General features: G+C 36.1%; 1 protein-coding gene across 1 annotated transcript in view; it reads left to right on the plus strand.

Moving 5' to 3' along the window:
- ADAMTS19 (ADAM metallopeptidase with thrombospondin type 1 motif 19) overlaps positions 1–25459 on the plus strand; it is a 296035-nt gene that overhangs the window by 190077 nt on the left and 80499 nt on the right. The window contains exons 14-16 of the mRNA XM_068534394.1: positions 5097–5224; positions 9078–9198; positions 15961–16041. Coding sequence (XP_068390495.1) covers positions 5097–5224; positions 9078–9198; positions 15961–16041 — 330 coding nt within the window. The remainder of the gene's footprint in view (positions 1–5096; positions 5225–9077; positions 9199–15960; positions 16042–25459) is intronic.

Genomic DNA, 25459 nt, shown 5'->3' on the forward strand with positions numbered 1-25459 from the left:
TAAGGTAATTATCGATATGTATGTTCCTATTATCATTTTCTTAATTGTTTTGGGTTTGGTTTTGTAGGTCCTTTTCTTCTCTAGTGTTTCCCACTTAGAGAAGTTCCTTTAGCATTTGTTGTAGAGCTGGTTTGGTGGTGCTGAATTCTCTTAGCTTTTGCTTGTCTGTAAACCTTTTGATTTCTCCATCGAATCTAAATGAGATCCTTGCTGGGTAGAGTAATCTTGGTTGTAGGTTCTTCCCTTTCATCACTTTAAGTATATCACGCCACTCCCTTCTGGCTTGTAGAGTTTCTGCTGAGAAATCAGCTGTTAACCTTATGGGAGTTCCCTTGTTTGTTATTTGTCATTTTTCCCTTGCTGCTTCAATAATTTTTCTTTGTCTTTAATTTTTGCCAATTTGATTGCTGTGTCACGGCATGTTTCTCCTTGGGTTTATCCTGTATGGGACTCGCTGCGCTTCCTGGACTTGGGTGGCTATTTCCTTTCCCATGTTAGGGAAGTTTTTGACTATAATCTCTTCATATATTTTCTCAGGTCCTTTCTCTCTCTCTTCTCCTTCTGGGACCCCTATAATGCGAACGTTGTTGCATTTAATGTTGTCCCAGAGGTCTCTTAGGCTGTCTTCATTTCTTTTCATTCTTTTTTCTTTAGTCTGTTCCGCAGCAGTGAATGCCACCATTCTGTCTTCCAGGTCACTTATCCATTCTTCTGCCTCAGTTATTCTGCTATTGATTCCCTCTAGTGTATTTTTCATTTCAGTTATTGTATTGTTCATCTCTGTTTGTTTGTTCTTTAATTTTTCTAGGTCTTTGTTGAACATTTCTTGCATCTTCTCAATCTTTGCCTCCATTCTTTTTCCGAGGTCCTGGATCATCTTCACTATCATTATTCTGGATTCTTTTTCTGGAAGGTTGCCTATCTCCACTTCATTTAGTTGTTTTTCTGGGGTTTTATCTTGTTCCTTCATCTGGTACATAACCCTCTGCCTTTTCATCTTGTCTGTCTTTCTGTGAATGTGGTTTTTGTTCCACAGGCTCAAGGATTGTAGTTCTTCTTGCTTCTGCTATCTCTAACTGTTCTTTATGCCTGTGTCCTCATACCTCCTTCAGTCTCAACATAGCCAGAGTGATGCATTTAAAATATCAGTCATGTCATGTTATTCTTCCATTCAGAAGCTTTCAGTGTCTTCCCAGCTCACTAAAAGTGCAAAGTTCTTCTAATGACCTATAAGGTCCTTAGCTCCCTGGCTTCCTGTTACCCTCTAACTTCACCTGTACTGTGCCTGCATCACACCCTGCCACCCACCCTGGCTCCCTTCTGTCTTAGTGTCTTGGAAGGTGTTGTTTTCTCTGGTGAATTACTTTTCCCAGATAGCAGTATGATTCATTCTCTCACCTCCTTCTGATCTTTTCTTAAATCTTGACTCAGTGCTTTTCCTTCCCCTGCTTTATTCTTTTTTCACAGACCTTATCATCATCTATCTTAATATTTTTATTTTAATTGTTTATGCCCCCCCCAAATAATAATTTTTAGAGCAAGACTTGTATTTTATGCATTGCTATGTGTTTAGCACCATAAGCAGTATCTGAACAGAGTAGACACTTAATAAATATTTAGTGAAAGAATGATATGTCTTATGGGAATTTTCTGTAGTGACTTATCCTGGCCCCTCTTCTCACTAAACGTCCTTCTTGGCATAATCTTACTTATTCACTAGGTTTTATTTATCATCCGAATGCTAAAGGAACACAAACATTTATCTCCAAACTAGATCTCTCTGTCCTGAGCTCCTTACCTGCTTACCCCTATGTTGCATGAACTTGTCCACTCAGCATCCCATTCACCTCTAACTCAACATGGTTCAAGTTCAACATACCCCTTCCCCCTTTCCTTTCTCTCACTCCCACCATCTCTCCTCTTACTGTGCTCTCTCATGGAGAATAGCAACATGATTAGCCTCATTACCAACCTAATCCAGAATCCTTCTGCCTCAATCTCCCACCCCCTGTAATGAATCAGCACACCCTATTTGTCCAAACCTTTCTTTGTTTGCCAGCAGCTTTGTTCATGTTTGCACCGTCTCTGACCTGGATTCTTCAAATGGCTTCCTCACTGTCTCTCTGACCCTCCTTCAGCCCCTACTCCTCATTTCAGCCAGGCTGGCCTTTTTGAAGGCCAAAACCATCAGTCACTGTTGCTGTCAGTCCCGTTGCTGTCAGGACCAATCTCAAACTTTATTACCTGGTTTATAAGGCCATTATTGTGACCTGCCCCCTTTAACGTCTCTGGCCTCATCTCCATCATTCCCTTCTGTAATCTCCAGCACCGCCAGGCCGAATTTCATTTCATTGCTCATACACATCATGTTTTCTTACTTCTGGGCCTATAAATATGCACGTTTCTTGGCACAATATCCTTTCTTTCTCAAGCTTTAATCTCTTTCCCCGTGTATTTACCTTGAAAACTTCTACTGATTTTTTGGGCTCAGTTTATGACAAGTTCTCTAGGAAAAAAGAATTCCCCTGATCTTCCGTATAGGATACGTACCCCTGCCAAGTACTCCACGGGACCCTGCTGAAGCAGATTTTAATGCGTTTCTGTTCCCTCTATTGTCTGTGCCTACTGTACTGTCTGGCAATTATTAATCTTCTGATGGATATTTGTTGCATTAATTTAAGTATATAAGTAATATTTTTTCATGGTAAAAATAAAGTCAATATGACAGTTCAAATCCTGAAAATCATCATCTGATCCTGGGTTAATTCTATCTCTGCCTCCAACTGGCTGTCTGATTTGATAATTTTTACTTCATTTGAAACCTGTTTACTCACATGTGAAATAAGAGATAGGAAACAGGTTCCCTCCAGATTTAAAAAAAAAATCAGAGTTGTATGGGGGTCAATTTAAAATATTAAAACTGTTGGAAATCACAATTAAGGGAGATCCTGACTCTTATAAAGTGTTGTTTATCATCAGAATGATCCATAATAGATATTTATATAATTAGCAGTGTACCGTTTTTGATAATTCTGCGACATGTATCAATCAAACATGTCAGTCTGTATGATGAATAAAAGACACAACAATAGTTTTTATGTATTAGAGCCATATGGAAGAAATTGAAATATACAAGTCTTTTAAAAACCCCAGGTTTTCGATACTTTAAAATGCAAGTGGCTATTTCTGTTTTTTTATGTAACACATGAATATCTGGCTAAGAGAATTAAATATAAGGTATCAGTGCAGTAGTGAACATTTATTTTTAGAGAAAAAAAGACGCATGGCTTTAACATTCAGGTATTTTGCATACTCTGTGCTGAAATTTGGCTGAAATCCATGTTTAATGCATACCTTGGAAAGGGGTGGTCTCTTAAATCAAGACAGAGCCTGCCTGCCAAGTACTGGCATGTTACATGGATCACTATAATGTCACAATCTCAAGGGTGTACTCCAGGAAGGAAGATTGGTATCAAATGTTGATGTCATCTATAAGGCTAAAGTAAGTACAGTAAATTGACAATATGTAAAAGGAGGAGTACAACGTTTTTATCTGAGTTCTTGCTTAGAATGTAAATGGAATATTCTAGACTAACTCCTTTCAACATTATTCATATATCTGGTTTGCTCCTCTCTTCAGTGAAAACTCCAGAAAGAGAATAGTGAGGTGTGTGTGTGTGTATATGTCACTATTAAAGTGTTGCAATGACAGCAGCTGTTTTTAAGTCCAAAGATATGACATAGTAAGTAGTCATTGAATAAACATAACCTACTTTGAGGTGTGAGAGCACACTGAACTGCTTTATTGCAGCTTATAATGGCATCTTAAAGGAAAATTTCAAAACCATTCACATTAAAGGCCATGGTCCAACTCCCCAAAATTGTTCAGAGCAGTATTCAGAAGCCACATGTGAAAACTGTTTGAAATGTTCAATTCTGAAGGCTCATTTAACTGTCTGTCTTCTCTTTGCCAAGTGATACCCTGTTCCATGCCTCTGGCTGTTATTTGGTATTTATAGAATCCCATCAGCATACGTGGAACTTTACTGAAGACATAAGCGAAGATCAGTGTCAGAGACTGTAAACTATTTTCCATTCTATTTGTATGAGCTTAATAAACAGTAAAGGGCCTGACTGGTGTCAAGCCAATAGAGTAGTAATGTAGCCTGGAAATTGCTCTGAAGTTTCTGATTTGGATAATCTTACTACTGGTGTTACCAAATACTACAGCTCCTCTGCAGGATGCTTAGAAATAGAAACAGCACTTTAAAAATGTTTTGCCACTTTTTGACTGAGCCTAATAGGCAAGTGTTTTAACTCTAACCCTCCTACCTTATTGTTTAAGGAAGCACTGAAGGTGACTGCCAGCCATTCAAGAATTCTTTACCTAGAACAGTAGTTCTCACCCTAAACATCATACATCCCAACATGCTTTCTGAGTAAGCAATGAAGAGGGTGAGTCCCAGCTAGCACTTCAGCAACTGTGCATTCCAATGGATGTTCTCATGGGATTGTATTGAGTTGCTAAACATCCTCACAATGGAAAATCTTACAAGAATTGTTCATCTTAGAAGTTCTTCTTTCTCCCTTTAGTAATTTTTCAATTAGAAAATGCCAAATGCATAGGATTTAAAATTAGTGTATTGGAATTTAGAAGTGAGACGTCAAGAAAGGCTTCATGAATAAAGTAAATCTTAAATAGGCAGAAATCTGATATGTTCTTAAAATTAAAATGAGTTCATGCTAAAAGATATGAGCAAAAAATGAGAGTATGCAAAATATTTTTCACAAAGAATGCTTGGTTTGTGTGTGGTAGAGGTTTAGTGCCAGAAAATAATAAATGATACATTTTAAAAATAATTTGAAGACATAATTCTTAAGAAGGAGGTTAATGTTCATTGGATACCTATTTTTGCTCAGGCATCATCTCATTTACTACTCATAATAACCTCTAGTATTATATATTCTAGTAGTGCATTACTCAGTTAACATCAGATTATATTTTTTACTCGTAACTGTTCTGAAAAATAAAGCTTGAGATAAAAATATTTATGGATCAAATTTTGTTCATTTACTTTTATCCACTCTGTATGTAGAAAAACCATGTGCCTTGTTTTGCTCTCCTGTTGGAAAAGAACAGCCTATTCTTCTATCAGAAAAAGTGTTGGATGGAACTTCTTGCGGATATCAGGGATTAGATATCTGTGCAAATGGCAGGTGTCAGGTAAGACATTCCAAAAGGGAGAGTGTATATGCTGAAGGAGGATTGGGGAACCTTCGAGCAGCTGCACAGTACAATGGAAAGCTCTGCCTCAACTGTGATCTTCAGCAAGTCTGATCTGCTTTGAAAGTCCATTTCTTCATCTGTATAATGAAGGGTTCAGACTAGAAAATATATAATACTCATTACTAGCTGAAAGAATATGAAAATTTTATTCTGTAACGTACATATTACAGGTGTAAAATTGTGACACTTTGGGCATTCCAGACCAGAAACTCAAGCACTCAAGTTCTCCATGTCTTGTGTCCAAGACTGAGCCATGTGGCAAAAACCTATAAAAGCAGTCTTATTACTCACTTAAAGTATCATCAACATTCTTGAATCAGCTGATTTCTAAATGTACATTCAATTTTTTATTATACTTAAGCATTTCATTTGCCTTTCTATTTCTTTTTAAAAATAATCTCCATCTACTATATGCATTTATGTGCTCTTCTTTATTTATCATTAGAAAGGAGACATTCTATTAAAATGAATATGAATAGTGTAGTGGAAAGATCAAAGGCTAAAGCTTTGAAGTTGCTAGTTACAGGTCTGCCACTGTCTCAGGTTGGCCTCCCCTGGAAGATCAATATGCGGGAAGTTTAATGCCAGGTGTTTTCATGATCAACATATATGCAGAGGGGGAAGGAGGCAGGACTCAGCACAGGGAACAGTTGGGCTTGGTACAGTCACAAGACGTCAGCTGACCGTGTGAGGAGCATTGTGGCTGGGATGGCTCTTCAAAGTTTTCCCCATTTGGGGTGAGAAAACCAGACCTTTTTAACCCCCATTATCTACTAGTGTTTGGATACAAGCTGTCCCAGGGGATGAGGGGGATGTGATCTTGGGAAAGGCAGTTTTCTTTAGGCTAGCCATTTTCTGAACAGGGATGAAGGCTAAGAGCCAACAGCTGATAAATTTCCCAGGCGTGGAAGGAAAATATGTACATCCTTTAGTAATAAAAGAGGTATCTGAGTGGAGGAGGACTGAATCCACGACAGCCACTAGGAAACTATGTTCTCGGGAAAATCACTTAAAATATGTATGTGTCCATTAATCTGTGAAATGAAATAGGCAGGCCAGTGGTCATTGACTTTTTTGTGCAATACACTCCTTTGAGAATTTGATAAAAGTTTTGGTTTCTTCCTATAAAAAACGCATACCTGACCACACATGCACACACACGCATGTGCACACATGCTCCAAAATTTGAAAACAATTACAAGCTATGGATGGATCAATCTGTGGTCCAATAGAAGTCTATAGACTTCTGGATAAAAAGTTGGAAACATCGTGAAACTTAAATGCTTTACCAGCTCTCAGATTCTTTATTTTGCCATCATGCTCTAACATTTAAAGCGTAGAATCATGCAATATAATTGGTATAAGAGAGAGTCTTATAATTATGTATTAATTTCCTTTATTCTTTAACAGAATATGGCAGTAGCCTGAAATATAATTTTTCATTTTGTCTATTTAAAAATCATGGCAGTTATTTATCTATACATATTTTGTTTTCAAAACTGTATGTTGTGCAATTAAAACTTTTATCTTTATTTCATCATTTTATGTAAATGTCAGATTAGTATATGACTTAAACAAATTTATTTTTCAAAAGAAATTATTTTCCTAACTTTATATGCCAAATATAATAGCTTACATTGCTGTGCTTTTCACTTAACAGTATTGTGTAAGCCAGATCTTTTATAGAGTCCCTAGGTAAACATAAAAATAACAGCAACAACAACAAAAAATTCTACATAAGTGTTATGTGAATCTGATGATTATAATTAAAGTTCTGTGAAATGAATTGTAACTTCTGACAGCATTGGAATACTTCAGGATTCTGGCTTTTTAACTAACATGCTTCATTCGGTCTTTCAGTATAATTAAAAACATGCTTCCTTTTTTCTTTCTGACAACCTCTGTATACTGGGTTTGGCTAGAGTGTTTTATTTCATCATAAAACATACAGCATTGAAGTTGAATGTAGAATTCTAAACTTGGTGAGTGGACTAAGGAGGGCAATTAAAAATAGACAGCTTTCTCCTGGTGACCCAATTTGGCTCCCTGGCATTTCTATCCTGGAAAAGGATAGAGAAAACTCTCGTCTGTATTATCATGGTACCTGCCAGTCTCCAGCCTGCCAGCGGTACTTCAGGTATCTGCCACCAGTTAAACAGTATTGTCTTTTCCAAGTCATTCATCCTCAACTTTTAGAGTTATGTGAGCATATATCAATAAGTGTGGATACTTGAGACTACCAGTTACAAAATACTAACTCTTTGATTCTTATTTTAAGCTTACGTGATTATTGAGCCATGGCATTATGTCTATCCCTGCCTTTTATTGTAGGTTTTACAAACTTATACTATCACAGTTACAAGGGTTACAAAAAACTAAGAGACAACTAGGTACTAATTTATTCAATCATTTAACTACTATTTATCAAGTTTATTATATTTGCTGAGAAACAAGTCAGATGCTAGGGATAGAGCAATAAAGGCACTTTTTATCATTTCAAAATCACTCTAAACTCTACTCTAAATTTTCTCCTCATTTGTACATGAAGGAGAGACTTTTTCTTTAACGCCAGGACTCTCAGGTCTTTTCATGGCTCCTGATCAGTGAACTCTGGCCATATCTTTGTTGTATTTTGAGAATTTCCTGTGGTGGCCACCTCTTTCATCCAGAAACATTCTCTTCATTTCTCCCTGAATAAGCTTTGATTCGCTGGTCAGAGTTCTCCACTATTGCATTGTTTTGTCTACTTCTTGACACTGATACACACCCTCTTGACAAAAGGAAAGGATGCTGTATTATGCAGGTTTAATGTGATTTTTGCTTTCTTGGGATGTTCATCCTGCAGCTGCATTTTATAACCTGCTCCTTCCCACACCCAACACCACCGACACCGACCACAGAAAAAGACCCTGGTTTTTTTTCTGTTTTATGTGATATTTTAAAAATTTATTTAAATAATTGTAACTTGTTATAAATGGATGTAACATCAGTCAGTCTTGCAGCTTCTTCTTGATTAGGGGTGATAGTATAATTCTACCATTTATTTCTGACAGTACAGACATATTAACTTATGCGCTTTGAGTATGCACAACTTTGCAAATTATCATATTTTCTGAACATCAAAGGGAGACCAACATAATTCACTAGAAAAGAGTCAATGATTTAATCTAAGAAGATTCACATTAACATCATTCTTCTGGGAACATATAAAAATTATCCCACTGTTACTGTTTTCTTATAGCAACCATAGGTTGTGAGCAGTTCTTACTCACTCATGTGTTAGATGTCAAAGGAGATGGGGATAGAAGTTTATTGGTGAACTGTAATTAATGTAAACATTTATATTTGGTTTCCACAAAGTTAATATTTAATACTCAGCATCTGCTCTTCAACCACTTTAGGAGTGAAGCCATCCATACGGTGAAGCGTATCTGTTCTATGTTGAGTAGAATGAATTAGATTAATCATATTATATTTAATAGAAATGTGATTTCCTTTGAGATTTATGTAAATTGCATTTGTCTCAATAATAGTTTTCCAAATTGCTTTAGGATACCATTTAATTCTTAATATAAGAAAAATACTTTTATCACTACCCTACTTTGGACAATTTACAGATGGTATTATTTGACATGAGCTTGCTGTATTAGTTTGCACCAGAGAATATGGCATTTTATTCGTTTGTCAAATAAATATGTCTAGTTTGTAGAGACTAGGTTTGTCCGAAAGTAGTGTTAAAAAAGAAAAGAAAAAGCTCACTTTATGATGTACTGTCCTTCTCTTGTTGCAGAAAGTTGGCTGTGATGGTTTATTAGGGTCTCTTGCAAGGGAAGATCATTGTGGTGTATGCAATGGCAATGGAAAATCATGCAAAATCATTAAAGGAGATTTTAATCACACCAGAGGAGCAGGTGATTATTTTTTTATTTTTTCAAGATTAACAATCCAAACAATCTCTGGGGACAGATTACATTGAACTTAACTTAGAAATGACAGTTCTGATTCTGTTGAAGACTTTTGTAACGCGTATTGAATGATTTTTCGCAATGACATACAATACATGTGATATGAGCCAGAAATTCTAACAAGCCCATTTCCCAATACTGAAAACATGAAGTCATTTGTTGTGCATTTAATAAATTGGAGCAGCAAGGGAATAATCTAATTTACATTGGCTAATGTTATCAGGTTTCTACAGACCTTACCCTCCAATGCAAATTATTGATGTCTAACAGAGAATAATGGTTTGTAACAGCCTGAAGCAACTATTGAGAGTATTAGTCTTCAGGTTTTCAGCTTTCCATTTTCTTTATTTTTTTCCCTAATGTTTTTACTAAATTCAAAAGGAATTATTTTTTTAAAAGAGAGAGTCTATAACAATGTAGCATGTTGGAAACTATAACAGGGAGTCAGAAGATGTGGGCTGATGTTCCAGATATATTAAGAGAGGGAACATGTCCTCTCTTATTGTCTTTCCTCATCTATAAATACTAATACTCAGGGGATATGAGGATGAACTGATGATGACTGATCTATGTAGCGTGAATTTTAAGGTGATCCACAACAAAAAGTGATATTATCTGTACTGAAATATAATAACCCGCAAATAAGCTTTATATACAGAAAATGCTTTATACTGAAGCCCTCAAGCTTACGGAGAGGAAGCAGACATTTCTATGTTTACGTTAGTGTCTTACCTAGACATCTATCTATTGAACTATCTTAGTATTTATGATTATATTTTCGTTATCATTCATATTCTTACATTACATACATCAACTTTTTCCTGTTTTACATTTCTTGTTCAAATACCAAGACCTGACCTAAAAATATGTATTTGTTTTGATACAAAGAATAAGCCATTTACATTTGAATAATCAAGAAGACTGAGTTCATTCTAGATTTTAAAAAGTCCTTCAGAAAAGAAAATTAGACACAGCCCTCGAAAGCTGAATATAATAACCTTTTTCTAGGCCCCAGCAGAATAAAAGATAAGTGAGCTTGAAGAACTTGAAGGCTAAAAATAACTAAGGCCCAGGGTAAATTGCAGATCAAAATCTCAACCTCCAAAGCTGTGAAAAAAGGTGACAGGTCCTACAAGTCAAAATCTGTCAGAACTCATTTAGAGTAGTCAGACGAAGCTGTAACAGGCTCTTATACTTTCCCCTAAGAAGTGCAATTATAATAAGCTTTTCAGCCTGATTGTGATGGGAGACGTTTTTATAGTGCAGAAGTTCAAATCAAGTCTGAAAGACTGAAGAGATTTAAAGACACTAGAATTTTTGAAGACTATTCCTGCATAGTTATTTAATTTGCATGGAAACAGTTCACTGAAGAATACTGATGCACATTCAGCACTGGTACCTTTTTCTTAGTTGTAATAACACTTAATTTTTAAACTAAGCATTGACAACAGAAATAACAGTTAAAAATCAGTAATGTGGTTCATTCTGACTGCAGTTAGGTGGATACATTTTCCCCCCAGATTCCTAATTCAAATCTCCTTTGTTTTTATTGCACTTTAATTTCTACTTTTGTTTATTAGTTTGTTTGTAAGTTATATTAATGGCATCTGTTATTTGGAAAATGTCTAAAATGCCTACGATATTGGGAATATCAGATACTAATAATGTTACTTCCTTACAACAATCTGTCTTCCTTGCAACTCTCTGCTAGCTTAACATTGCTTACAGGGAAGAGACTAGAATTCTTAACTTGGACTATAGGGCCCTGTATGGTATTGTTCCTACTTGTCTCTCTGGCATCATCTCACACCAAGGTCACTTTCCTTCTCTAAGCTGCAGCCACCAGATCTGTTACAGATGTTCAAACTGACCATGCTCTCTCTAGCACCTTGCATTTAAAAATATTGTTCTGTTAGCTTCCTCTTAGCTTTGCCTGGTTAATTCCTAGTGTCACTTAGATCTCAGTTCAAATGTCACTTCTTCAATGAAGTGTTCCCTGAACAACCTCTACCTCCTATCACCAACTAGTTTAGTGACGCTTACCATATTTGCATCTGTACAGTTCAGTTGTATGGTAATTTTGTAATTTTACACCCTTTGGTCTTTCCTTTCCTGCTAGACTTTAAATATCAGCGAGGAAAAGTATCATGGCTACTGTTGTTCAATACCCTATTCCCAGTGACCAGTATAGTGTGTGATCCATTAACATTTGTTAATTTAATTAATAATGAAACATTACATTGTTAAGACTTAAAAAAATAAAAATCTGTATGAGTCCTTAATTATATCGTGGGCTTCATTTACTTGTGACTTTAGGAATGTGGTATTCATTTCTCTTGAGACAATTTTATCCTTGTAGTTTATGGACTTCCTAAAATTTCTTGAAGGAATTGTAGCCTTATTTGGTCCAGTTGGCCATGCACACTGTATATATTGTATGAGTAACACAAGTACAGACACATGTGGGTGTTTTCAGTCCCTGTGCTCTATTTAGAGTTTGCTAAATCATTTTTGTTGGAGCTAGAAAATCAACTTAAGAAGAGAATTCTTTTTCCTTAGTACATTTATCATGTCTTTCATTGTAACTTGCCTGGCCAGGGGATAATTTTTTAAGGGATTTTTAAAGGTAAATTGTGTATTTGGCCACTTGTGCAACTATATAGTTATCAATCTACATTTAGAAGAAGGTGGGCATAAAATCTGTTATTCTTAGTACAAGAGATGATGATACTAATCCTGTACAAGGAACACATGCTCTTAGGCTTTTTATTTGTATGCTTTTTATTTGTATGCTTTTTATTTGTATGCTTTTATTTGTATGCAATAAGAGAGTCATAGTGTCATGTATTCTACCCTGTGAAATAGTAGCAGCAGGCCATAGCTGGAATCAGACAGATCTGCGTTCAAAGCTTGCGTCAGCTAATTACTGACAAGGAAATCTTGAAAAAGGCAGTTTTTTCCTCTACCTTTATTTTTCAGTCTATTAAATATCTACCTTGGATGGTATCATTATGGCTAGATGAAATAATTTACATAAATTATCTATAATTGTGACTAGCACATAGCAGTTGTTCAAAATGTGGCATTTATCATCAATAGTACCGAGAAGATAATGATTACTTTGGGCGTTTTAAGATGGCTGATTAAGAATGGGATCTCTGGTTATGAAATAGGATCTTCCTATGTACAAAGCAAACTGTCCAACGTGAGGATCAAATTTATGACCTTGACATCACAGGCTTTATTTCAACTTCTGAGCTCAGCAGTAGCCACTCGTATATTCACTTCTTTTAAAAATGTGCATTCTCAATTGTGCTAAATGGCTTATTTACTGAAAAATATCTAGAGCCTCAGTCTTTGGCTATCCCTCTTCAAATGTCTTTGCTTAATATTTTTCTTCCTCTCTTTCTTCTTTAAACTCAATCTAACTCACCTGTCCTCCAAGCCTTTTCAATTGAATAATGGAGAATTGCTCTGTATTATATATTGCTCTATACTATCTATAGTATATAGATATAACTATAAACTTATATGTAACTGTTGTCCTAAAATACAACATACCTCTGGGTTTACTGCTAAACTCAAACAGGAATTTACAGTTACTACCTCTCCTCTACTTTTCTCTATCTACTCTTCTTTTTCAGCATCCCGAAACTTATCATCTTCTCCAAACACATTACTAAATTTATTTGCTCAGAGATGAACAGTTACCTCTTGATTGTGACATCCAGTGGACTCTCCTTGGTCACCTTTCTCTTTGATGTTTGTACGCTTTTTGTACCAACAATTCTTTTTAAAATATTCTAATTCTTAAGATACTACTACATCAAAATAGCCAGATCTCTACCTCTCATGATTATTCCTTCTCTGTATTCTTTCCTAATTTTTTTTTTTCAGTCTCTCTGTTAAAAACCATAGGGCTTCCCTGTTGGCACAGTGGTTAAGAATCTGCCTGCCAATGCAGGAGACACAGGTTTGAGCCCTGGTCCGGGAAGATCCCACATGCTGCGGAGCAGCTAAGCCCGTGTGCCACAACTACTGAGCCTGCGCTCTAGAGCCACGAGCCACAACTACTGAGCCCGCGTGCCTAGAGTCCGTGCTCTGCAACAAGAGAAGCCACCACAGTGAGAAGCCCACACACCGCAACAAAGAGTGGCCCACACTCGCCGCAACTAGAGAAAGCCCGCACGCAGCAATGAAGACCCAATGCAGCCAAAAATAAATAAATTAAATAAATAAATTTAAAAAAAAAAACATAACTGTCACCGAGGTTGAATCCTTGACTTCTCCTGTCTCTCAGTTTTCTCCGTTAACTCCCATGGCTTAAATTACTGCCTCACAAAGGTACTTCAACAGGCTGACCTTTCCCTGGAGTTCCAGAAGTTCCAGAGTTCTTACTGGATATTTTTACTGGTGTGTTATACTGTTTTGTTAAAAACAAATTGCAAAGCCAAACGTCAGATTATTACCCAAACTTGACTTCCATGTTCCTATAAATGATGGCTGCATTTGCACATAAGTAATAATGAAGAATTGTGTTCAATGTTTATTTCCCCACTTTCTGTTGGTTCTCAAATTCAGAATTTGTTTTCTTTACTATGCCTTCTAGTTTTTCTACCTTAGCCTCTAGCACTCCTGGATTTTTACATTAGCCTCCTGACATTGTTATCTACAACTATATCGCTGGGCATCTTGCATACTGCTGTCAGATAAAGCCTCTCCAAACCAGTGTCTAACTACCTCATTCCTTGCTGTAGAATGTTCAGTAGCTTCAAATGGATAAATTCAGTGTCCTGGGCATGCATTTAAACTCTCCTACTATAGCCAAATTCTTACACCTTCTCATTCTGTCAGAATTATTATATTTATGTGGTCCTAAAAATACCACTTACTATTTACTTTTCTTTACATTCAGTGAACTCATTCTTTTTCTGTATGTAGTTGACTCTTGAATAACAAAGGTTTGAACTGCATGGGTCCACTTATATGTGGATTTTTAAAAATAGTAAATACTATAGTACCACACGACCTGCAGTTGTTCGAATCTACGGATGTGGAACCACGGATACAGAGGGTTCACTATTTATTATACTCAGATTTTTTACTGCATGGAAGATCAGTGCCCTTAACCCCTGCATTGTTCAAGGGTCACCTGTACATCCAAATTCTATCCATTCTTCAAAGACAGTTAATCTATTTGCTTCTTTATGAAGCTTTCCTTGACTATGTGAAATCTTCTCTCCTCTGAATCATTGTGATTCCTGCTGATGGGAGTGTTTCTCAAACATAAGTAATGTATATAACCATTTAAAAGAAAAAAAGGAAAAAAAATCCCACTTCTGTAAGTTAAAATAGCAGCGAAACTTTTGAGTATTGATGTGATCAGAGAAGGGGGACAGTTTAAACAACATTGATTTACATTCTTCAGCAGGGAATTAACCATATTATTTTGAATATGATCTTTTTAACATAAATTTAGAAGTTTTATTTAACTCATTTTTATGTAAGATATTTGTGCCTTGTCTTTCTAATTCAATTATAAGCTCATTGAGTACACAGACCTTCTTACCTTACTTCAATATACCAATAGACAGTAAACATTTGTTTCCATTTTCATTGCTGCATATTGTGTTCATGTAACAAAGTGGAAGTGCTTGTATGATTTGGTGTTACTAAAAATGGTTAAATTGAGTAAGTAGTATTTGCTAATGGAAATGTTGATTTGAAAAGCACAGACCTCTAATCCCAGGCACTGCCACCAGGTGGGGTGTCTGTTACCTTTTGGTAAACACCAAATAATTGTCAACAGTTTCAGGAATTTGAATTATTGATCAACAGGAGACAACTCTGGGATTAGCTGTTATACCTTTTTAACGTAGCTTTGAAATTAGACTTTTATCAGGGCTATATGTAGCTACACAGAAGTCCTAAGAAGACTATTAAATGTTATTTTAATATAATTTTAAAGCATAACTATTCAGCCAAAAGTTGGCATCTGCTCTTTTCTGCACCAAATGAAGTCTTGATTTTGACTTTTTATGCACACTTTCTCTTCTATCCAGCTTTATCTTACCGTCTTATTTCACTTCAAGCATTGCATTCCTAACCACTGCTGAAGAATATTTCCTAAGAAACACCTCATTGTATCTTGCTCCTAGCCGTCGGACACCTTCCAGGGTGATACCAGATTGCTTGGTGTGGCCTTACACTTCTCTCCAGCCCCAGATTCAAAACCCTTGGTTAATCTTCCAGAGAGGGCTTGGTCTCTCTTGTCCCATACTCAACTACTTCAGGGACCAGACATCCGCCATCTGTATGCTCTCCAGCTGTGTTTGCTCCTTCCCCACACTTTCTAACTTAAAGGAGTTCCATGAGCGGAACTTAAGGTTATTTGCTCTGTTCCAAGATTCACTGTGTTTCTAACCAGGCTGTCCCATTGTGCTTTTTTCTCACCTCATAATTCATAAGCTGTCAGGGAGCTTTACAGTCACCTACTTGCTCTTGATAGCGTTGTATTCTCAACGTTTTTCCAAGAAACTTCTCCACTTGAACCTATGACAGCTTTTATACATAATTTTTTTTCTTTACATAGGTATTGAAGTATCACAGCAAAAGCCAAAACCAAAAGAAAAATAGGGCAAGTCAATGAAGAAAAGAGGAATTAGAAAAAACTCAAGATGTTATTTCATGTTTTATTGACTCTTACAGGTTATGTAGAAGTGTTGGTGATACCTGCTGGAGCAAGAAGAATCAAAGTTGTGGAGGAAAAGCCGGCACACAGCTACTTAGGTAACCTGTGTTACAGACGCAGAACCCATGCAAGTCCAAGCTTAGCTGCCCTGCCCTGAGAGTTCTCTTATGACCAAGACGTCAGTGTGTTTCTAGTTACATGTTTGAATTTCCCAGGAAGCACCTCTTGTCATATCAAGTAGGAATTTTTTCCTTCCCTCCCAGGGACTTCCCAGGAGCAAAAGCAATCTGGTTATCTCTATGTTTGGTGGGGGTGGGTGTTATAAATTACTTCTGCATGTTAGTCCATGTTAGGAAACAAACACTCATTGGGGGATTTGGGTATGTTTTATTTCATATATATATATATATTTAATATATTTATTTCATATATGCATGAACATAAATGTATACATATTCATGTTTACTGCATGTGCAAATGCATACATCAATGTGTGTGTATATATATAATGATTGCTCTATAATTTGGAAATCTTGTGGGATTCTTAAAAAAATTTCTATGTACTAAAAGGACTTCCCCTTTTAACGGAAGACAGTGCTCTCTTTTGCCTCACTTCAGGTGTACTCATCTATGAAGAAAGTATTTTTTAAAAAATTTTTAATAGAAAAAGTTGACTTGCAATATTATGTAGTTTCAGGTATACTGCATAGTGCTTTGACATATGCATACATTATGAAATGGTCACCACCATAAGTCTAGTAACCATCTGTTCCCAAACGAAGTTATTACAGTGTTACTGACCATATTCCTTTTGCTGTATATGGCAGGACCTTGACTTGCTAATTTCATTACTGGAGGTTTTTGGTTTTTTTTTAAATTTTATTTATTATTTATTTTTGGCTGTGTTGGGTCTTCGTTTCTGTGCGAGGGCTTTCTCTAGTTGTGGCGAGTGGGGGCCACTCTTCATCGCGGTGCGCGGGCCTCTCACTACCGCGGCGTCTCTTGTTGCAGAGCACAGGCTCCAGACGCGCAGGCTCAGTAGTTGTGGCTCACGGGCCTAGTTGCTCCGCGGCATGTGGGATCTTCCCAGACCAGGGCTCGAACCTGTGTCCCCTGCATTGGCAGGCAGATTCTCAACCACTGCGCCACCAGGGAAGCCCATTACGGGAGGTTTTTACCTCTTAATACCCTTCACCTATTTCATGTACCCCCCGCCCTCTCCCTCTGGCAGTCAACCCTTTGTATCTAAGAGTTTCTTTTTGTTTTGTTTGTTTTTCTTGTCTGACTGCTATGGCTAGGACTTCCAATACTATGTGGAACGAAAGTGGTGAGAGTGGGCATCTTTATCTTGTTCCTGATCCTAGAGGAAATGCTTTCACCTATTCACCATTGAGTATGATGTTGGCTGTGGTTTTGTCATATCTGGCCTTTATTATGTTGAAGTATATTCCCTCTATACCCACTTCATTGAAAGTTTTTTTTATCATAAATGAATGTTGAATTTTGTAGAAAGCTTTTTCTGCAGCTATTGAAATAATTATATGATTTTTATTCCTCAGTTTGTTTACATGATGTATCACATTGATTGATTTGTCGATATTGAACCATCCTTGCGACTCTGGGATAAACCTCACTTAATCATGGTGTAATATCCTTTTAATGTATTGTTGAATTTGATTTTCTAATATTTTGTTGAGGAGTTTTGGATCTATATTCATCAGGGATATTGGAATGTAATTTTCTTTTTTTCTGGTGTCTCTGTCTAGTTTTGGTATAAAGGCAATTCTGGCCTCACAGAATGAATTTGAAAGTGTTCCTTTCTCTTCAATTTTGGGGAATAGTTTGAGAAGGATAGGCATTAGCTCTTCTTAAAATGTTTGGTAGATTCACCTGTGGAGCTGTCTGGTCTTTGACTTTTGTTTATTGGAAGTTTTTTGATTACCGAATCAATTTCATTACTGGTAATTGGTCTTTCTTACTTTCTATTTCTTCCTGATTCAGTCTCAGGAGATTGCACATTTCCAGGAATTTCTTCATTACTTATAGGTTGTCCAATTTATTGATGTATAATTATTTATAGTAATCTCTTATGATCCTCTGTATTTCTCTGGTGTTAATTGTAACTTTCTTTTCATTTATGATTTTATTTAATTGGGCCCTTGAGAAAGTATTTTTAAATTTTTAAGTACTGCTTCTGGAAAAAAATTCTATCATCTATTTTAATTAGGCCAGTTAATGATTTTTAAATATATGAAAGAAAATATTATGTTGTCAAAATACATATTGCTTATAAATTAATATTTCAAGCTAATTAAGTCATGCAAAATGATCTTTTATAGTCATGGCATCCACAGATAGAGGTATCTAATGTGATATGGCTGGAAAAAGACTAAATATTTTCCCAGAATTTAAACATTGTATTTATGTTATTTTTTTTAATTTTTATATTTTTATTTTATATTGGAGTATATTTGATTTACAATGTTGTATTAGATTTAGGTGTACAGCAAAGTGATTCAGTTATACATATACATATATCTATTCTTTTTCAGATTCTTTTCCTATTTAGGTTATTACAGAATATTGAGTAGAGTTCCCTATACTATACAGTAGGTCCTTGTTGATTCCTATTTTATATATACTAGTGTGTATATGTTAATCCCAACCTCCTAATTTACGCCCTCCCCCTTTTTTCCCTTTGGTAACCATAAGTTTGTTTTCTAAGTCTGTGAGTCTGTTTCTGTTTTGTAAGTAAATTCATTTGTATCATTTGTTTAGATTCCTCATGTAAGTGATATGATATTTGTCTTTCTCTGACTTCACTTAGTATGATAATCTCTAGGTCCATCTATGTTGCTGCACATAGAATTATTTTATTCGTTTTTATGGCTGAGTAATATTCCATTGTGTATATGTACCAGCATCTTCTTTATCCATTCATCTGTTCATGGACATGTACACTGCTTCCATAGCTTCACTATTGTAAGTAGTACTGCAATAAATATTTAGGGTGCATGTATCTTTTCGAATTAAGGTTTTCTCCAGATATATGCCCAGGAGTGGGGTTGCTGGATCATATGGTAGCTCTATTTTTAGTTTTTTGAGGAACCTCCATAATGTTCTCCATAGTGGCTGTACGAATTTACATTCCCACCAACAGTGTAGAAAGGTTCCCTTTTCTTCACACCCTCTCCAGCATTTATTGTTTGTAAGGTTTTTGATGATGGACCATTCTGACTGGTGTGAGGTGATACCTCATTGTAGTTTTGATTTGCATTTCTCTAATAATTAGCGATGTTAAGCATCTTTTCATGTGCTTTTGACCATCTGTATGTCTTCTTTGGAGAAATGTCTATTTAGATCTTTGGCCCATTTTTGGATTGGGTTGTTTGTTTTTTACATATTGAGTTGCGTGAACTGTTTGTATACTTTGGAGATTAATCCCTTGTCAGTTGCATCATTTGCAAACATTTTCTCCCATTCTGTGGGTTGTCTTTTCCTCTTGTTTATGGTTTCCTTTGCTGTGCAAAAGGTTTTAAGTTTAATTAGGTCCTGTTTGCTTATTTTTGTTTTTATTTTCATTACTCTAGGAGGTGGATCCAAAAAGATATTGCTGCAGTTTATGACAAAGTGTATTCTGCCTATGTTTTCCTCTAAGAATTTTATAATATGCAGTCTTACATATAGGTCTTTAATCCATTTTGAATTTATTTTTGTAAATGGTGTTAGAGAATGTTCTAGTTTCATTCTTTTACATGTAGCTGTCCTGTTTTCCCAGCACCACTTATTGAAGAGACTGTCTTTTCTCCATTGTATATCCTTGCCTCCTTTGTCATAGATTAGTTGACCATAGGTGTGTGGGTTTATTTCTGGGTTTTCTATCCTGTTCCATTGGTCTATATTTCTGTGTTTGTGCCAGTACAAAACTGTTACTGTAGCTTTATAGTATAGTCAGAGGTCAGGTAGCCTGATTCCTCCAGCTCCATTTTCCTTTCTCAAAATTGCTTTGGCTATTTGGGGTATCTTGTGTTTCCACACAAATTTTTAAATTTTTTGTTCTACTTCTGTGAAAAATGTAATTGGGAACTTGATACGGATTACATTGAATCTATAGATTGCCTTGGGTAATATAGTCATTTTGACAATATTGATTCTTCCATTCAAGGAACATGGTATATCTTTCCATCTGTTTGCCTCATCTTCGGTTTCTTTCATCAAAGTCTTTCAGTTTTCAGAGTACAGGTCTTTTGCCTCCTTAGATAGCTTTATTCCTATGTATTTTTTTCTTTTTGATGTGATGGTAAATGGCATTGTTTCCTTAATTTCTCTTTCTGATCTTTCATTGTTATTGTATAGAAATGCAACAGAAATCTGTGTATTAATTTTGCGTCCTGTAACTTTACCACATTCATTGATGAGCTCTAGAAGGTTTCTGGTAGCATCTTTAGGATTTTCTATATATAGTACCATATCATCTGCAGACAGTGACAATTTTACTTCTTTTCCAATTTGGATTTCTTTTACTCCTTTTTTCCTCTGATTGCCGTGGGTAGGACTTCCAAAACTATGTTGAATAAAAGTGGCAGGAGTGCACATCCTTGTCTTGTTCCTGATCTTAGAGGAAATACTTTCAGCTTTTCACCGTAGAGTATGATGTTAGCTGTGGGTTTGTCATATATGGCTTTTATTATGTTGAGGTATGTTCCCTCTACGCCAACTTGCTGGAGAGTTTTTATCATAAATGGGTGTTGAACTTTGTCAAAAGATTTTTCTGCACCTATTGAGATGATCATATGGTTTTTATTCTTCAATTTGTTAATGTCATGTATCATACTGATTGATTTGTGGAGACTGAAAAATCCTTGCATCCCTGGGATACTCCCACTTAATCATGGTGTATGATCCTTTTAATGTATTGTTGGATTCGGTTTGCTAGTATTTTTGCGTCTATGTTCATCAGTGATATTGTTCTGTAATTTTCTTTTTTTGTGGTATCTTTGTCTGGTTTTGGTATCAGGGTGATGGTGGCCTCATAGAATGAGTTTGTGAGTATTCCTTTCTCTGCAGTTTTTTGGAATAGTTTTAGAACAGTGGTTGTTAACTCTTCTCTAAATGTTTGATGGAATTTACCTGTAAAGCCAGCAAAAGTCCTGGACTTTTGTTTGTTGGGAATTTTTTAATCACAGTCTGAATTTCAGTGCTTGTGGTTGGTCTGTTCCTATTTTCTATTTCTTCCTGGTTCAATCTTGGGAGATTGTACCTTTCTAAGAATTTGTCCATTTCTTCCAGGTTGTCCATTTTATTGGCAAATACTTGCCTATAGTAGTCTCTTATGATCCTTTTTATTTCTGTGGTGTTGTAACTTTTCCTTTTTCATTTCTAGTTTTATTGATTTGGGCTTTCTTCCTTTTTTCTTGATGAGTCTGCCTAAAGGTTTATCAATTTTGTTTATCTTTTCAATGAGCCAACTTTTAGTTTCATTGATCTTTTCTATTGTTTTCTTCATCTCTATTCCATTTATTTCCACTCTGATCTTTATAATTTCTTTCCTTCTACTAACTTAGGGTTTTGTTTGTTCTTCCTTCTCCAGTTGCTTTAGGTGTAAGGTTAGGTTGTTTATTTGTCATTTTTCTTGTTACCTGAGGTAAGATTGTATTGTTATAAACTTCCCTCTTAGAACTGCTTTTGCCACATCCCATAGGTTTTGTTTCATCATGTTTTCATTTTCATTTGTCTCTAGATATTTCTTGATTTCCTCTTTGATTTCTTCAGCGATCGATTAATTATTTAGTATCATATTGTTTAGCCTCCATGTGTTTGTATTCTTTTGCAGTATTTTTCTTGCAGTTGATTTCTAATCTCATAGCTTTGTTTTCAGAAAAGATGCTTAATATGATATCAGTTTTTTTTAATTTATTGAGACTTGCTTTATGGCCCAGCATGTGATCTATCCTGGGGAATGTTCCATGTGCATGTGAAAAGAATGTGTATTCTGCTGCTTTTGGATAAAATGTTCTATCAATATTAATTAAGTCCATCAGGTCTAATGTGTCATTTAAGGCCCGTGTGTCCTTATTGATTTTCTGTCTGGAAGATCTGTGCACTGATGTAAGTGGGGTGTTACAGTCCCCCACTATGATTGTGTTACTGTTGATTTCTCCTTTTATGGCTATTAGCATTTGCCTTATATATTGAGGTGCTTCTGTGTTGGTTGCATATATATTTACAATTGTTATATCTTCTTCTTGGATTGATCCCTTGATCATTATGTAGTGTCTTTCTTTGTCTCATGTAACAGCCTTTATTTTAAAGTCTCTTTTGTCTGACATGAGTATTACCATTCCAGCTTTCTTTTGATTTCCGTTTGCATGTAATACCTTTTTCCATCTTCTCACTTTCAATCTGTATGTGTCCCTAGATCTGAAGTGGGTCTCTTGTAGACAGCATATATACGAATCTTCTTTTCACATCCATTCATCCACTCTATGTCTTTTGGTTGGAGCATTTAATCCATTTACATTTAAGGTAATTATCAATATGTATGTTCTTATTGCCATTTTGTTAATTGTTTTGGATTTGTTTTCGTAGGTCTTTTTTCTTCCATTCCTCTTTTATTATCTTCTCTTGTTATTTGATGACTATCTTTAGTGTTGTGTTTGGATTCCTTTTTCTTTTTTATGTGTATAGCTATTGTAGATATTTGGTTTATGGTTACCATGAGCTTTTGATATAGCAGTCTGTATATAGACAAGATTGTCTTAAGTTGCTTGTCTCAATTTCAAATGCATTACTAATATCCTGCATTGGTACTTTCCTCACAGTTGCTGGTTTTGATATCATATTTGTGTGTGGATGATTTCCTACCTTTACTCTACGTTTGCCTTTACCTGTGAGCTTTCCCATTCGTGTTTTTCTTCTTTCTAGTTGTGACCTTTTCTTTTCTGCCTAGAGGAGTTCCTTTAGTATTTGCTGTAAAGCTGGTTTGGTGGTGCTAAATTCTCTTAGTTTTTACTTGTTTGGAAATCTTTTGATTTTTCCATTGAATCTGAATGAGTGCCTTGCTGGGTAGAGTATTCTTGGTTGCAGGTTTTTCCTTTTCATCACTTTAAATATATCATGCCACTCCCTTCTGTCCTGCAGAGTTTTTGCTGAAAAATCAGCTGATAACCTTATGGGGATTCCCTTGTATTTTATTTGTTGCTTTTCAAGTGTTGCTTTTAATATTTTCTCTTTGTCTTTAATTTTTATCAATGTAATATGTGTCTCAGTGTGTTCCTCCTTGGGTTTATCCTGTATGGGACTCTGCACTTCTTGGACTTGGGTGACTGTTCCCTTTCCCATGTTAAGGAAGTTTCAGCTATTGTCTCTTCAGATATTTTCTCAGGTCCTTTCTCTCTCTTTTCTCCTTCTGGGACCCACATAATGTAAATGTTGGTGTGTTTCATGTTGTCCCAGAGGTCTCTTAGGCTGTCTTCATTTCTTTTCATTCTTTTTTCTTTATTCTGTTCCACAGCAGTGATTTCCACCATTCGGTCTTCCAGCTCACTTATCCGTTCTTCTGCCTCATTTATTCTGCTATTGATTCCTTCTAGTGTGTTTTCCATGTCAGTTATTATATTGTTCATTTCTGTTTGTTTATTCTTTATGTCTTCTAGCTCTTTGTTAAACATTTCTTGTATCTTCTCAGTCTGTGCCTCCATTCTTTTTCCGAGATCTTGGATCATCTTTACTATCATTACTCTTTATTATTTTTTGGGTAGATTGCCTATCTCCAGTTCACTTCATTGTTCTTCTGGGGTTTTATCTTGTTCTTTTATCTGGAACATATTCCTTTGTTGTCTCATTTTGTCTAACTTTCTGTGATTGCCATTTCTGTTCCGTAGACTGCAGGGTTGTAGTTCCTCTTGCTTCTTGTGTCTGCCCCCATCTCGCTGGGATTTCTTCTTTGTCTTTAGATGTAGAATATCTTTTTTGGTAGATTCCCGTCATTTTTGTCAATGGTTATTCAACAGTTTATTGTGACTTTGGTGTTTTCTTGAGAGGAGTTGCACTCTGGTTCTTCTACTCAGCTGTCTTGTCTCCAACCTAAAAATCTGTTTATCAAAAAATTAGACTCATTAACCGGTCTTCCACAAGGTCACTCTTAATGATGTCCTTTATTCATTTAACTGCCTTAATCAGCACTCACTGCTTCAGCAAAATTCAGCTATACACATAGGCTATAATTCCCAGGCTCCTATGAAAGAAATTCAGCTTCAGTTTCTGTCCACTGCAGGTGTGTAGCTGTTTAAGCCAGTGTTAAATTTACACTGTTCTGTCTCCTCCCCAGGTGATAAGGAAGGGGGATGTGAAGACCAGCATCCTTAAAATTCTGTGGCTCTCTCTCTGCATTCAACAGATCAAAAGCCATAAACACTGTATTTATATTATCTTTAAAGAAAACGTTTGTGTCTTTTTTTCCTTCTTAACAAAATTATTTCCTCCTTATTCTTTCTCAAATCAGAAATAATGTCCCAATAGGGAAACACTTTGTACATGAAAAAATAACCCAGTATTGTTACATGATTGTTTCTGCTCTGTAAAATTAAAAATGGTCTATACTTGGATCAAATCATTTTTCACATTAGGGTTTGCTTTCTAGGAGTAGGAAAATTTGAGGAAAGGGGACAATACAAGAAATTTATTTATTTGTTTGTTTTTTGGCTGTGTTGGGTCTTCGTTGCTGTGCACGGGCTTTCACTAGTTGCGGCGAGTGGAGGCTACTCTTCGTTGCAGTGCACAGGCTTCTCATTGTTGTGGCTTCTCTTGTTGCAGAGCATGGGCTTTAGGCACACGGGGTTCAGTAGTTGTGTCTCGTGGGCTCTAGAGCGCAGCCTCAGTAGTTGTGGCGCACAGGCTTAGTTGCTCCGCGGCATGCGGGATCTTCCCGGGCCAGGGATTGAACCCATGTCCCCTGCATTGGCAGGCGGATTCTTAACCACTGCACCACCAGGGAAACCCAAGAAATTTTTTTATCATGTGACACACTCATTAGCTGGTCATTACTAATATATAAATTTTATCTATTTTTACCTGCCGTGGTTTTTAAATGCATTTTAAATGCAAGTAAATCATCCCATATATCCAAATTCAGATTAATACCCGTTTTTGGAGTTGCTGTGTAAAATTGAGACAGTTTTAATACATTTGTTTAATAGTAGACAATTGGCAATTACATTTGGGAATATGTTTTCTTCTTTTCCAAGCTGGAAAGGAATATAGGTGTCTCAAATGGAGTTTTCTCAAATTCTACAAAACTCCACATTGTGCTCGGATTTTTAATACCCTAGCAAATGTGGCTAAATACACCTACCATTTTTACAAATTTGACAGCTCCATGCTCCCTCTAATTCCTTATTAACCAGGGTCTTCAACCAATCCTGTCTTGTTTTTATCTCTCCTTGACAATAACTACATTTGTCAAGGACAGCAAATGCCCTCTTTTGTTGGACTCTCAATCTCTCCTTGGTTTCCCAG

Source organism: Eschrichtius robustus, chromosome 2 (assembly GCF_028021215.1).
Source record: "Eschrichtius robustus isolate mEscRob2 chromosome 2, mEscRob2.pri, whole genome shotgun sequence".
NCBI classification, from domain to species: domain Eukaryota; kingdom Metazoa; phylum Chordata; class Mammalia; order Artiodactyla; family Eschrichtiidae; genus Eschrichtius; species Eschrichtius robustus.